Source organism: Camelina sativa, chromosome 6, assembly GCF_030686135.1.
Source record: "Camelina sativa cultivar CO46 ecotype springtype chromosome 6, ASM3068613v1".
Taxonomy (NCBI): Eukaryota; Viridiplantae; Streptophyta; class Magnoliopsida; order Brassicales; family Brassicaceae; genus Camelina; species Camelina sativa.
Genome location: NC_141885.1, coordinates 747,093 through 761,907, shown reverse-complemented (window position 1 = coordinate 761,907; position 14,815 = coordinate 747,093). Strand labels below are relative to the sequence as shown.

Sequence of the window (14,815 nt, the reverse complement as noted above, 5' to 3'; positions counted from 1 at the left end):
TACAACTCTCAAATTTTTTTTTTTTTTTTTTGATAAATTATATATATAAAAAACTGTAACAAAAATTATTAGAACGTAGACTTAGTTTTAAGGATATTATAAACGTAGCGGCCCAAAACAATATGATAACACAAGAAATTCTTCTAGGTAGAGATATATCACTTCCTCGAAAACATTTTTTGACTCATATATCACTATTATATACTATGAGTTATGATTAAAAATCATCAAAACTAAAAACTTATGCTAAAAAGATAACATATATGTTTTATAAAATGTGAAATGAAACCTTTTAGAAATTGATATGTGATTACGAGATTTCTCATGTCAAAATCCCAGACGATTCCATGAGATATCAGATATGACATGTTAAAGCTTAGTAATTGCCATTTAAGGTGTCAACAATAGTCAACTACTATAGGGGATTCAAACACTTGTCTCCTAACCCTATAATAAGTCTTCCAACCTCATATATTAGACTAGTAAACGACCTAGTATACATTTAGGCAGGAAACTTCAGGCGTTCGTTTCTTGTTATTCATGTACATGGACAATCTTGATTCTTGAAAACAAATACTGTATGATATATTTTGTGTGTCATTTTGAGTGTGAAATCTTTGGATTTTTTCACCTAATTACGTACAATAGCTTTTTCTTGGTCAACGAATCATTGATCGATGTTGATTTATGAGTGATAATTGTAGACGTTTAACATAGGATATCATTTTTAATGAATGTAGTTGATCTTATCTCTATAGAATATTCTATTCGACTTTTGAATTACGATTGATTGAGATAGTAATTATTAAATCGTGATTGTTTATATAAACCTTTGGAAAAAAAAAGGACGATTACACTAGTCTTGCTTTTTTGACTCATAATAGCGAACACCTTCGTGTGAATTTTCTAATAAGTTATAAACATTTACTAGTACAAAATATATTATAATTAACTAACGAAATAAATATAACCAAATTAATTTAGAAAATACTGTGGGTCGGTTTTATGTATTATGTATACTATTATTAGTTAATTGGTTTAATGAGGTGATTGTCGAGCATGTGATTACCAAAAACATAATTAGAGAGTACATACAAACACTAAGAAAAATAGAATATGTTACAAAATCTAAATAAAAGAGGATATTTTGTAGCCACTCAATGATATTAATGATATAAAGTCAACATGAATCTCACATGGCCGACACACACACATTTTGTTAGCACCACTTCCTTTATGTACCCACCTTTTTTACCCCCTCTTTGTGTACTACACTACTACTAAAATCCACATATTCTACTTCTTACATCTTTGAGAATAAAGGATTAAAATTAGCAAAACTCGTCCAAAAAATCGTGTGTCCTACATGAACATAGATGCTTTATATGAATCGAACGCCCGAAAATTATAACTTATCAAAAACTCCGCATTATCTTGAAATTCATTTAATCTTTATCACACTTTAGTTCGAGGTTTTTTTTTTAAATTTAATTAGTCAGTGCATAGGAATGATTGGTTTATGCTCATATGCTAAATGCTAGAAGATCAATAAAAACCCGTTTCGCACTTAGTCTCGATCCCGAGTAACGTTCAAGACATTGGAGCACATTTAGGATTAGTTTGTTTAACTTTGCCAAGTCTAAAAAGAATAATTTTGTCTTCTAAAAGATCATGATATATACAAGTCAATAAATAAGCAGAAACATGTGCCACACGTGGTTAGAGAACCAACAACGATATCGATGTATACGTGTTTCCAAAAAACGCAGAGTTCGCTAGAACCAAAACATATTGACAAATCCAGTGAAAATGATGTCGTTTTCTCCAAAATATGTTGATTTTTCTCCAGTATCATATATATACGGTCATTTACTTTGTGGTCTAATTTGCGCTAGAGACATGAGTAGCAATATTGTCGCCAACACCACAATAAAAGGTCACGTTCTTCATCAAGTCAGCATTAACATCAATCCAAAACAAGTTAGCGGAAAAAAAAACTATATATTTAGGCGGAGAACTTTTAAAATAAAAGGATAAAATTCGAGAGTAAATATGAAGAATACGTTTCATGCAAGGTGAAACAAAAAATGAGATTGGTCAGACTCCATATCCTACAAAAGTATGTCCATCGATGTAAGAGAAAGGGACAATGCTCTATGTCAAACCCATATATCGCTTTGTTAAAAAAATTTATAAGACATTTTCCTAAACAAACCATACATAATTAACAAAAAAAAAAAAAAGAATATTTCCATCGACACATGTCTCAATCTTCAAAACAAAATTTTCAATGCATTGACTAATAACACATTTGTATTTTCTTTGTAAGGTTTTAAACTTTTAACAAGATGTTTGTCCATGAAAAAGTTGCAAAAATGCTGCGGCTACAAAACAAACTTATAAATATTGGTTTAGCAATAGTCAACAGTTTGAATCTGGTAACCAAGGAAGGAAATAACACATTAGAAACTCATTCACACAGTTTTAAAAGAATTCTATAATCCATCATCCATGCACCAACCAAAACTCATGCAAAATATGCAACTACTAGTAGACTCAAGTTTCTTACACGTGTGACATATGAGTGGGCTTTATGGGTCAGGCCCATATTACATAGTAATGTCAGGTGGGGGGGCAATTTCGTAAAAAACGAGGCTAGTAAAATGCCTTAATGGGGCCAGATCTGCGCTTTGTCGCGATGTCATTATCGGCCAAGATATGCGATAGCGACCTTCGTACAAAGTCTCTCTCTCTCTCTCTCGCCTTATTCCTATTTTTTTTTTTTCTTTCTAAAACATGGAAACGTTTTATTTCTAAAATTTTACTATAAAACTTCTCTATTTATGAGAAGGTGAAGAAATAGATACTAATCATAATTTTGCAAAAATATACTCCACTTAAGTTTAATAAATTTAAACATGTTAAATGTTTAGTAATTTTGGTAGAGATAATAAAAGTCTGGTAATCTTTAATCATCTTTATTACAGACAAAATATTGAGGTTAATTAATTCAATAAGACAAAATAATTATAATATAGTTTCTGATAATGATGTTAATTTTATTGAGGAAGTTTGTGCTAAAATAGTAACTTTTTGTTGGATGGATCATATCATGAGCCATTAAGAAAAAGTCCAAAACTTTTTCTTCTTCAAAGTTGGACTCAAGTTAGAAAGAGAAAGATAAAAAAAAAAAGGAGAGCTACAGAGACATATATAATATATAAATAAATAAAATTGAAAAGGAAGCTCATCAGAGAGCAAAAAAAACTGGTATAGACAGAGAGAGCGAAACGTATCTGGGGAAAATCTAAAAAATTCGATTCATTTTTCTTCTATTTTTTTTTTTTTTTTTTTTAACTTACTTTTAAAAGCAATAAAATCTCATTATATATTTTATATAAAGAAAATATAAACTTTCACAGAAGAGGAAAGAAAAGAGCTTGAAGAAAGAAAAAAAAAATGGAATACAATTGAATCTGTTTTCAAAAAAGTGATGAGAAGAAGAGATTTAAGGTTTTAATAATGCAATGTTCAATCCTTTCCCAACTCATTACAGGTAATGAAAAATTATTTATTTTTCTCTCCATGTGCGTTTAACGAAAATTTCGGTTTTTTTTTTTTTTTTTTTTAAGTTGTTGTTGTGTGCTTCGTTGTTTGTTCTTCTGGTGTTTGTGTGTTCTCTGTGTGTGTTCTTTGGTCAAAGCTTCAATTTTTTTTTTTTTTAATTGTTGGATTTTGAGACAGTGAACATAGCTGTGTTCTTTGTTCCGAGAAGAAACAACAATAATAACATTCACGCCTGTAAAGAGCTTATGATTAGTGTGTTTTTTTAGTACTATTATTAATTTCTCTGACAATAATTAGTGACAAAACATTTTTTTAATTCAATTCTTCTCTGCAAGAAAGAAAGAAACCTTCGGAAACTGAGCAAAGTTGCTTCTTTTGAGAGCCCTGCGTTTGAGAAAGCTTTGATTTTTTTTTTTTTTTTCTCTCTCTCTCTTTTGTTCTTGAATTTGCAAAAAACTGTCCTTTTTCGTGTACAGGTTTCTAGGGTTTTTGTTTTTATATAGTAGTAATCTATTGAAAAGATTCACGCAAAGCAATGTATATGGTAAAATTCTTAATCATAAACAAACACTACGCATGCCTTTTTAATTATGTTTATATGAATGAATGCAACAAAAAGGCTCTAACTTTCTTTGTTTTCAACCATTGTTGTTGGCTAAGACGTTTTTTTTCTCTGTTGTTGTTGTAGCTCAGATATGAACTGGGCACTCAACAATCATCAAGAATTAGAAAACCCAGAAGAAGAAGAGCCACCAAGGATTGAAATTTCTGATTCCCAAGCACCGGAGGAATTGAAAAGCAGCGATTTTTATCAACTGGGTGGTGCTCTGAATTCGACTGACAAGCCGAGAAAAATCGATTTTTGGCGTTCTGGGTTGATGGGTTTTGCCAAGATGCAGCAGCAACAACAGCTTCAGCACTCGGTGGCGGTGAAGATGAATAATAGTAATAACGATCAAATGGGTAATAAAAAGGGGTCAACTTTCATACAAGAGCATCGAGCATTGCTACCTAAAGCTTTGATTCTGTGGATCATCATTGTTGGGTTTATAAGCCGTGGGATTTATCAGTGGATGGATGATGCTAACAAGATTAGAAGAGAAGAGGTTTTGGTTGGCATGTGTGATCAACGAGCTAGGATGTTGCAGGATCAGTTTAGTGTTAGTGTTAATCATGTTCATGCTTTGGCTATTCTCGTCTCTACTTTTCATTACCACAAGAATCCATCTGCAATTGATCAGGTTAGTGTGTGAGTTTAGTAAAAAGCATAAAAGCTTTGGGGAAACTTTTTGGAGTTGGTAGATTCATAAATGCAAAGTTGACTTTTTCATTGGAACCAGAAGTCTTTGAATTTACTCTTTTAAGCTAGGTTATTGAGTAAATGAAGGTAAATTTTGTTTCTTTGTTTTGATTGTCAGAGGATACGGAAATTTATGGATCTTTAATACTCTGTGGTTTGTGGTGAAATTTTGCAGGAGACGTTTGCGGAATACACAGCAAGAACAGCATTTGAGAGACCGTTGCTAAGTGGGGTGGCTTACGCTGAAAAAGTTGAGAATTCTGAGAGGGAGATGTTTGAGAGGCAGCACGATTGGGTTATAAAGACAATGGACAGAGGAGAGCCTTCACCGGTTAGGGACGAGTATGCTCCTGTCATATTCTCTCAAGATAGTGTCTCTTACCTTGAGTCACTCGATATGATGTCAGGCGAGGTAATATAAACACTTTCTGGTTTTGATATTTTAGTTCTGTATCCACCTACATGCTTAAATTTAGCTTTTTCTATGCAGGAGGATCGTGAGAACATTTTGCGAGCTAGAGAAACTGGAAAAGCTGTCTTGACAAGCCCTTTTAGATTGTTGGAAACTCACCATCTTGGAGTTGTGTTGACGTTCCCTGTCTACAAGTCTTCTCTTCCTGAAAACCCAACTGTCCAAGAGCGTATTGCAGCCACTGCAGGGTAAAGTTATAAGAAGCAAATTTTTTGAGATTGAAAGATTAGTTTTGCCTGTGATCAAGTAAAATGAAATTTAGAGATTTCAAGATTAGTTTATGTGTGTGATCATGTGAAGATTGATGCTTGAATTTGAAATGCAGGTACCTTGGTGGTGCGTTTGATGTGGAGTCTCTAGTCGAGAATTTACTTGGTCAGCTTGCTGGTAACCAAGCAATAGTTGTGCATGTGTATGATATCACCAATGCATCAGATCCACTTGTCATGTACGGCAATCAAGATGAAGAAGGCGACACATCTCTCTCTCATGAGAGTAAGCTTGATTTCGGAGACCCCTTCAGGAAACATAAGATGATATGCAGGTACCAAACATAAGATCTTTTAACTAAAATACTTTCTGATATCTAAAACCTGATTGATTTCTTGTTTGAACAATTTCGAGTGCAGGTACCACCAAAAGGCACCGATACCATTGAATGTTCTCACAACTGTGCCATTGTTCTTTGCGATTGGTTTCTTGGTGGGTTATATACTGTATGGTGCAGCTATGCACATAGTAAAAGTCGAAGACGATTTCCATGAAATGCAAGAGCTTAAAGTCCGAGCAGAAGCTGCTGATGTCGCTAAATCGCAGTTTCTTGCCACCGTGTCTCACGAGATCAGGACACCAATGAATGGCATTCTCGGTACTATATCTTCAAACAAGTTTCAGGACTGTTTCCCTTCATCTTTAGTTTCTCAAACTGACTCACAGATTCTTGTTTTTGTCATTTTTTCTTTCTGCAGGAATGCTTGCTATGCTGCTAGATACAGAACTTAGCTCAACACAGAGAGACTACGCTCAAACTGCTCAAGTATGTGGCAAAGCATTGATTGCGTTGATAAATGAAGTTCTTGATCGTGCCAAGATTGAAGCTGGAAAGCTGGAACTAGAATCTGTACCTTTCGATATCCGTTCAATACTAGATGATGTCCTTTCTCTTTTCTCTGAGGAGTCACGGAACAAAGGCATTGAGGTGAGTTTCAATTCCGAGGAATAAAGATACATCCCTTTGAAGTTGTTGCTGCTGATTTCTTGATTTCGAATTTGGCAGCTTGCGGTTTTCGTTTCAGACAGAGTACCGGAGATAGTCAAAGGAGATTCAGGGAGGTTCAGACAGATAATCATAAACCTTGTTGGAAACTCGGTTAAAGTTAGTTCCTTTATCCCATGTTTTCGTTTCTCATCGATATTGGATTCTTGTTTGATCAAGATGTTGTCTTTTTGATAGTTCACAGAGAAAGGACATATCTTTGTTAAAGTTCATCTTGCGGAACAATCTAAAGATGAAGCTGAACCAAAAACTGCATTGAATGGAGGAGTGTCAGAAGAAATGATCGTTGCCTCTAAACCGTCAAGTTACAACACATTGAGCGGTTACGAAGCTGCTGATGGTCGGAATAGTTGGGATTCATTCAAGCACTTGGTCTCCGAGGAGCAGTTGTTATCAGACTTTGACATTTCCAGCAATGTTAGGCTTATGGTTTCGATTGAAGACACAGGTATTGGAATCCCTTTAGCTGCGCAAGGCCGTGTTTTTATGCCGTTTATGCAAGCGGATAGTTCAACTTCAAGAAATTATGGAGGTACTGGGATTGGTTTGAGTATAAGCAAGTGCCTTGTTGAACTTATGCGCGGTCAGATAAGTTTCATAAGCCGACCTCACATTGGAAGCACGTTCTGGTTCACGGCTGTGTTAGAGAAATGCGATAAATGCAGTGCGGTTAACCATTTGAAGAAACCTAACGTGGAGCACTTGCCTTCTACTTTTAAAGGAATGAGAGCTTTAGTTGTTGATGCTAAGCCCGTTAGAGCTGCCGTGACTAAATACCATATGAAAAGACTTGGAATCAATGTCGATGTTGTGACAAGTCTCAAAACCGCTGTTGTTGCGGCTACTGCCTTTGGAAGAAACGGTTCTCCTCTCCCATCCGGGTAAAACATTGAAAGCTTAAATAATTACGTTTTCTTTTTGTTTCTGTTTGGTATAACAAAATTGGTAACAGATCAGTTTTTATATATGCCAACTACTAGAATAACTCGTTTTTTGCCTTTCACAGGACAACAAAACCGCAACTGGATATGATCTTAGTAGAGAAAGATTCATGGATTTCAACTGAAGATATAGACTCAGAGATGCGTGTATTGAATTCAAGAAGTAATGGAAACGTTCAACACAAGTCACCAAAACTAGCTCTATTCGCAACAAACATTACAAATTCAGAATTCGACAGAGCTAAAGCAGCAGGGTTTGCAGATACGGTAATAATGAAACCGTTAAGAGCAAGCATGATCGGCGCGTGTCTTCAACAAGTTCTCGAGCTGAGAAAGACGAGACAACAACATCCTGAGGGATCATCTCCGGCAACACTCAAAAGCTTGCTTACAGGGAAAAAGATTCTTGTGGTTGATGATAATATAGTAAACCGGAGAGTAGCTGCAGGAGCTCTCAAGAAATTTGGAGCTGAGGTAGTTTGTGCAGAGAGTGGTCAAGTTGCTTTGGGTTTGCTTCAGATTCCACACAGTTTTGATGCTTGCTTCATGGATATTCAAATGCCACAGATGGACGGGTAACTAACTATAACCGTATTTAGTTTGCCGCCTAAATTATAACGTTAATTTAGTTTGATTTGGATTTTGGTTGTTATCTTTTTTGTTTTGGTTATCAGATTTGAAGCAACTCGGCAGATAAGGATGATGGAGAAGGAAGCAAAAGAGAAGACGAAGCTCGAGTGGCATTTACCGATTCTGGCGATGACCGCGGATGTGATTCATGCAACCTACGAAGAATGTCTGAAGAGTGGGATGGATGGTTATGTCTCAAAACCTTTTGAAGAAGAGAATCTTTATAAATCCGTTGCCAAATCATTCAAACCTAATCCAATCTCAGATTCTTCTTCTTCATAATCCAAATCTTCCGGCGAGTCTTTTTTTTTTTGTCTCTCTGGAGCCGGAGAATGGACTTATTCTGCTGATTGATTGGGATATATATGCATTTTGGTTGCTGTACATATAGGTTCACAGTCCAGAGATTTTGTAAGGTGTTTTCTTCTTCTTTTTCTAAGTAATGTAGCTTGGTATGGCAAGTAAGTATGTTGTTTAATGACAACTTTTCGACGGTTCAGTGTTGATCTTAGCCTAAGTATTAATTCCACAGGAATGGGTCTGTATGTTAAGGATACAACCTCTTCAATCATCACTATCAAGGATACGACATCTTCAGTCATTACCACTGCAATATATTCTTTCCTTCTCTCATTATTTTCTATACTTACTTAACCTAGGGTCTCTCTCTCGAGTTCTGTATATATATGCTCATGTAATCACTCTTGTAGATATACAATACAACATCTTACATGGTATCAGAGCTAATCGATACCCTATTTTTTTCTCTTCTCTCGCAGTCGCCTTCTCCTCTGTTCTTTGATCTTAGATCTCTGATCATGTCTCTTCTCCTCTTGTTCCACCCCTTTCTTTTCTTCATTTCTTCATGGCTGCCACTGCTGAAGTTGTTGACACAACACAAGGTGTTCTCAACATCAACATGATGAATATCACCAAGCTCTCCTCTACAAATTACATGACTTGGAGCCTCCAGGTTCATTCTCTTCTCGACGGGTATGATCTTGCTGGGTTCGTTGACGGCTCCTCTGTCCCACCGGATCAGATGCTCACTGCTACCAATCCGCCAACACCAAATCCAGAGTATGCGAAGTGGAGAAGACAAGACAAGCTCATATACAGCGGTCTCCTTGGTACTCTCTCTCCCGCTCTGCAACCGCTGGTCTCCAAGACCAAATCTGCTGCTGAAATGTGGAAACCCATCTCCACCACCTATGCCAATCCAAGCTGGGGACACATCCAGCAAATCCGACTACAACTCAAGCAAGCCTTCAAAGGAGACAAAACCGTTGACGATTACATGCAGTCCCTCACAACAAGGTTTGATCAACTGACTCTTCTTGGTAAGCCCCTTGCTCTCGAAGAACAACTTGAGTTTATCTTTGGTGGTCTCCCTGAAGATTACAAATCTATCATCGATCAAGTGGAAGGCCGTGAGACACCACCATCCATCCTTAAAGTTCATGAAAAGCTCATCAATAAGGAAGCAAAACTCCTGGTCATGGCTCTCTCCAACACGACCTCCGGTCCAACCTCTGCTCATGTTGCTACTACTTGCTCACATAACTCCGGAAAACCATTCTCTCGTCCAAATCAGCCCTGGAACAACAACAAACAACATTCACGACAAGAAAACCGCATGACAAGAGGATACCAAGGCAAGTGCCAAATATGCGGATTGTTTGGTCATAGTGCCAAACGCTGCTCACGGCTCCAACAACCCAATCAATATGGGTCTGTTGAATTTTTCACTGCTTACTTTTAGGTGAAGGATCTGATCTCGGGGGTCCCGTTACTCCAAGGGAGAACTAGAGGGGAGCTTTACGAGTGGCCGGTTTCTCCTTCCGTCATCAAATCCTTCTTTGCATCACCATCATCCTCCAACCCATCATTAAGAGACTGGCACTCTCGCTTAGGCCACCCATCAATTCTATTCTCAAAACAGTTGTTTCAACTTTCTCTCTTCCTTATCTACAATGAGATGCACAAACCATGTTGTGCACTGATTGTGCTATCAATAAAAGCCACAAGCTACCTTTTTCTCAAACCTCCATTGTCTCTAATCAACCACTTGAAATTATATTTTCTGATGTCTGGACCTCTCCCATCCTCTCCATTGAAAATTTTAAATATTACCTTGTCCTCGTTGATCATTATACCCGCTATACCTGGATCTATCTGCTCAAGACAAAGTCTAAAGTTTGTGACACATTTATCACCTTCAAAGTGCTTGTTGAAAATCACTTCAGCAAACGGATTGGCACTCTCTACACTGATAATGGTGGAGAATTCATTGCTCTTAAATCATTTCTATCCAGTGCTGGCATTACGCATCTCACCACTCCGCCTCACACTCCAGAACACAAAGGAAACATCACCACATCGTTGAAACGGGTCTGTCTCTTCTCACACACGCAGGAATGCCAAACTCGTATTGGACTTATGCATTTGCTGCTGCCGTCTATCTCATCAACCGCCTCCCTACACCGGTACTCAACATGGAGACTCCATTGAAGAAACTGTTTGATAAGGTCCCAAATTACACTAAACTTCGAGTATTTGGGTGCCTCTGCTTTCCGTGGCTGCGACCTTGCACCAAGCACAAACTGGAAAACCGCTCTACATCGTGTGTCTTCTTGGGTTATTCGCTAACAGAAAGCGCGTATATATGCCTCCAACCTGCTTCTGGCCGAATATATGTGTCTCGACATGTTCGCTTTGATGAACGGAGCTTCCCATTTTTGTCTCCGGTTTCTCCTCCTCCAATCAACGCCACCGCCGAATCCCCTTCATCCTCATTCCTGAATCCTGTTGCGGTACTTATACCTTCACCCAGCATAATCAATCTCGTGCCACACCCAACCCCGCCTTCCACTGTCCCACAACCACCTCCGCCACCAGCAACACTCGCGTCTCAGCCGACTTCGCCACTCGTATCACCACCTCCCTCCGGACCCTTGAGCTCCGATCTTCCCCCGACAGTGACCATGGAGAATGAAGACTTGGATCGTGGTAGAGTTCCAGAAGCTGGACCTTCTCAACCAAACGAAACCCAACAACCGGCCCAACTAAAACAATATACTAGAAGACACCCAACATCTAAGGCCCAACAACCTCCATCAAAGCCCACATCGCAATCCCAAACACTAAACCCAAATCCACAACCACAAACACTAAACCCAAATCCACAACCACAACTACTAAACCCAAATTCACAACGTTCACAAAATCGACCCAATCCTCCACCTCGTCAGAACACTAATGCCGACAATCAACATCCAATGCAAACTCGTCGGAAAAACAATATCACGAAACCTAAAGCAAAATTAAATCTCTCCGTAGCCCTGTCCAAACACATCCCACCTGAACCTACCACCGTGAACCAGACACTAAAAGACCGCCGATGGCAAGGAGCCATGTCCACCGAGATAAATGCATTTGCTCAAAATCAAACCTTAGACCTTGTCCCACGACAGCCTCATTTTAATGTGGTTGGTTCAAAATGGTTGTTTAAGAATAAGTTTTTGTCTAATGGCTCTCTTTGCAGGTGTAAGGCCAGGCTAGTAGCAAAGGGATACTCGCAACAACTTGGTCGTGATTATACTGAGACCTTCAGTCCAGTGATTAAGTCAACCACCATCAGACTTGTCATTGACGTTGCGGTTGCTAGAGCTTGGCCAATCAAGCAGCTTGACGTAAACAATGCTTTTCTTCAAGGTACACTCGATGAGGAAGTTTATATGGAGCAACCTCCTGGCTTCGTCAATTCTGATTTCCCAGATCATGTATGTCGACTCCGCAAAGCCATATATGGGTTAAAACAGGCACCTCGGGCCTGGTATACTGAGCTAAAGCATTATTTGATCATTATTGGTTTTGTGAACTCCTTGGCGGATACATCTCTGTTTGTGCTTCAAAATGGCAAAAACTATCTTTATCTCCTTGTCTATGTCGATGACATACTTGTCACAGGTAGCAATGAAGTTGACATCAGTCGCATCCTCACCCTACTGACTGATCGTTTCTCTGTTAAGGGCCTTGAAGACCTCAACTACTTCCTTGGCCTTGAAGTACATCGAACACCAAAAGGGCTCCACCTCTCTCAACGTAAATACATTGTTGATCTGCTCCATCAGTACAACATGACCGATGCAAATGCAGTATCTACACCGATGGCCTCTTCTCCGAAGCTCACCCTCACCACGGGCATCACACTATCTGATCCGACATCTTATCGTAAACTGGTTGGGAGTCTTTAATATCTGGCATTCACCCGTCTTGACATTGCGTATGCAGTCAACCGCCTCTCTCAATTTATGCACTGGCCTACAAATTTTCATTGGCAGGCGGTCAAACGGATTCTTCGCTATCTCGCCGGCACACCAACACACGACATTTACTTCTCGGCTACGTCTCCTCTTTCATTACATGCGTATTCTGATGCTGATTGGGCTGGAGACTCTCATGATTATGTCTCCACCAATGCGTATATTGTCTACCTTGGACGCAACCCCATCTCATGGTCTGCCAAGAAGCAGAATAGTGTGGCCAGATCATCGACCGAGGCAGAATACAGGGCAGTGGCTAATACAACATCTGAGTTATGGTGGATATGTAGTCTCCTCACTGAACTTGGTTTACATAGCCCAGTCCCACCAATTATCTATTGCGACAATGTTGGAGCTACATTTCTTTGTGCCAATCCTGTCTTTCACTCTCGTATGAAGCACATTGCTATCGACTATCATTTTGTTAGAGGACATGTCCAAAATGGCATACTTCGTGTGGCTCACGTACACACAACCGACCAGCTTGCTGATGCCTTAACAAAGTCACTATCTCGCCAACAGTTTCTTGAACTACGGTCCAAGATAGGAGTGACATCAGCCCCTCCATCTTGAGGGGGGATGTTAAGGATACGACATCTTCAATCATCACTATCAAGGATACGACATCTTCAGTCATTACCACTGCAATATATTCTTTCCTTCTCTCATTACTTTCTATACTTACTTAACCTAGGGTCTCTCTCTCGAGTTCTGTATATATATGTTCATGTAATCACTCTTGTATATATACAATACAACATCTTACATTGTATTGTATCGGATTTGGTATGTCGTTTAAACATCAGTTTCGTGTAATTTTATAACATTAACCTGAGACTAGACGATTTCAGTTCACCTTTGAGGTCGTTTAACAAACCAAATTGCACTCAAGAAACCTCACATAATCTCGATGGAACGACGAACAGACAAAGAGATCGAGGACTCTCTTGATAGCAACCTGAATCTCATTGCTAATATACTCACTCCCACTTGTAACTGACTTAGTCGACATCGCATGGCATCTCTAACCGCCTTTAAGATATTGCAACTGCCACTTCATTAGTTCTCTGAGTCTCTTGACTTGAGCTTCTTTCAAACCGACGAAACAGAACAAATGCTTAAAAGTTTTACTCAACTTCTGGTACTCCGATCTCATTAAACCGAGTGAGATAACCAAAGACAATCAAAGTCTTCAATTCAACACATCTAAAGGAGATAAACCGGAAATGTCGATTCAATCTTTATTGAATTTAACCGGAAATTTTGGAAGAATCTCGATTGTAATTTGTACCCATGAGAGCACATCAAGTGATTTGGACAAGCATGTGGGGATCCGACCATTACAAATCCACATTAGTCTGTTTTTGTTGTTGTTGTTTTTGTGTGATAAAAGACTAATCGTCTATAACCAATTGAGCGATAAGGATGTGAAGAAGTAGTAGGGACTTGTCCAAGTGCAGCATAATCAAAAAATATCTGATTATACATATTTATTTGAGAATTTCAGATGATTGAATTGAAATGAGAAAAAAGAAGTGAAGAAATAAATGTGGTTGATGTGTGACCGCAGCAGCAGCGAACACAATGTGGAGTGGACTAGTTGTTGTTGTCACGTAATATCTTGTTTGTTGATACCTTAAACAATAGAAGTGTTCGACCTACATTTCGTGCCAGTTTAAATTATGGTTGTTGCGTATGTACATACTATAATACACACTCATCTTAGCTACTTTCATCTACTACTAGTATTTATAAATGTCGTATTGTATTTGTATTTTTAAAAAAATATTATTTAGTGAATTACGAAACAGACATTCAATACCATAAGAAAAGAATAGTTCTAGATTAGTGTGAAAACTGGTAAGTAAAGTAAATAAATTAATAACTCCGAACCTAACGAACATTAATAATGAAAAAAGTAAACGGCGTTAAAAGACAAAAAAAAAAAAGACAAAAAAATAGTAAACGGCGTCAGAACAACCGTTAAAAAATCAGCCGAATCGAAGAGAATGTGTGGCTAATAGGCTCCGGATATCACGGCGTCTGTCTCTAACAGTTAAAAACTTTTTTGTCGGGACTGCAAATTCGCATTTATCTTATCTTGTTGGTGTTGGTCAAATTACAAGATTAAAGAGTAAAGACCATGCATAAATCACTCTTTTAATTATTTTAATTTTAATTCCCTTATTCAAAACCATTATCATTTACTCACGAAATCGTGACTCTCATGAGTAGTCAAGAAACACTAATTAAAAATAAAAACGCTGTATCTATATCTTAAACTGTCATTAGCACGTTACGATG

At 38.1% G+C, this 14,815-nt stretch overlaps 1 protein-coding gene across 5 annotated transcripts; it reads left to right on the top strand.

The window, feature by feature from the left end:
* The first annotated feature begins 3,203 nt into the window (after positions 1-3,203).
* On the top strand, positions 3,204-8,787 carry LOC104789945 (histidine kinase 4). Of its 5 annotated transcripts, none has more exons than XM_010515609.3 (11): positions 3,204-3,556; positions 4,261-4,808; positions 5,043-5,279; positions 5,358-5,527; positions 5,665-5,883; positions 5,969-6,207; positions 6,308-6,537; positions 6,616-6,714; positions 6,793-7,496; positions 7,622-8,131; positions 8,231-8,787. In XM_010515609.3, exons 1-11 carry the CDS (start codon positions 3,523-3,525, stop codon positions 8,466-8,468), a joined length of 3,228 nt encoding a protein of 1,075 aa, XP_010513911.1. In that variant the 5' UTR covers positions 3,204-3,522; the 3' UTR covers positions 8,469-8,787. The 5 variants fall into 5 exon arrangements, with proteins under 5 accessions (XP_010513911.1, XP_010513912.1, XP_087311767.1 ...); XM_010515610.3 differs by having other exon boundaries at positions 3,242-3,556; positions 4,256-4,808; XM_087455641.1 differs by having other exon boundaries at positions 3,336-3,556; positions 4,261-4,954.
* The last annotated feature ends 6,028 nt before the right edge of the window (positions 8,788-14,815 follow it).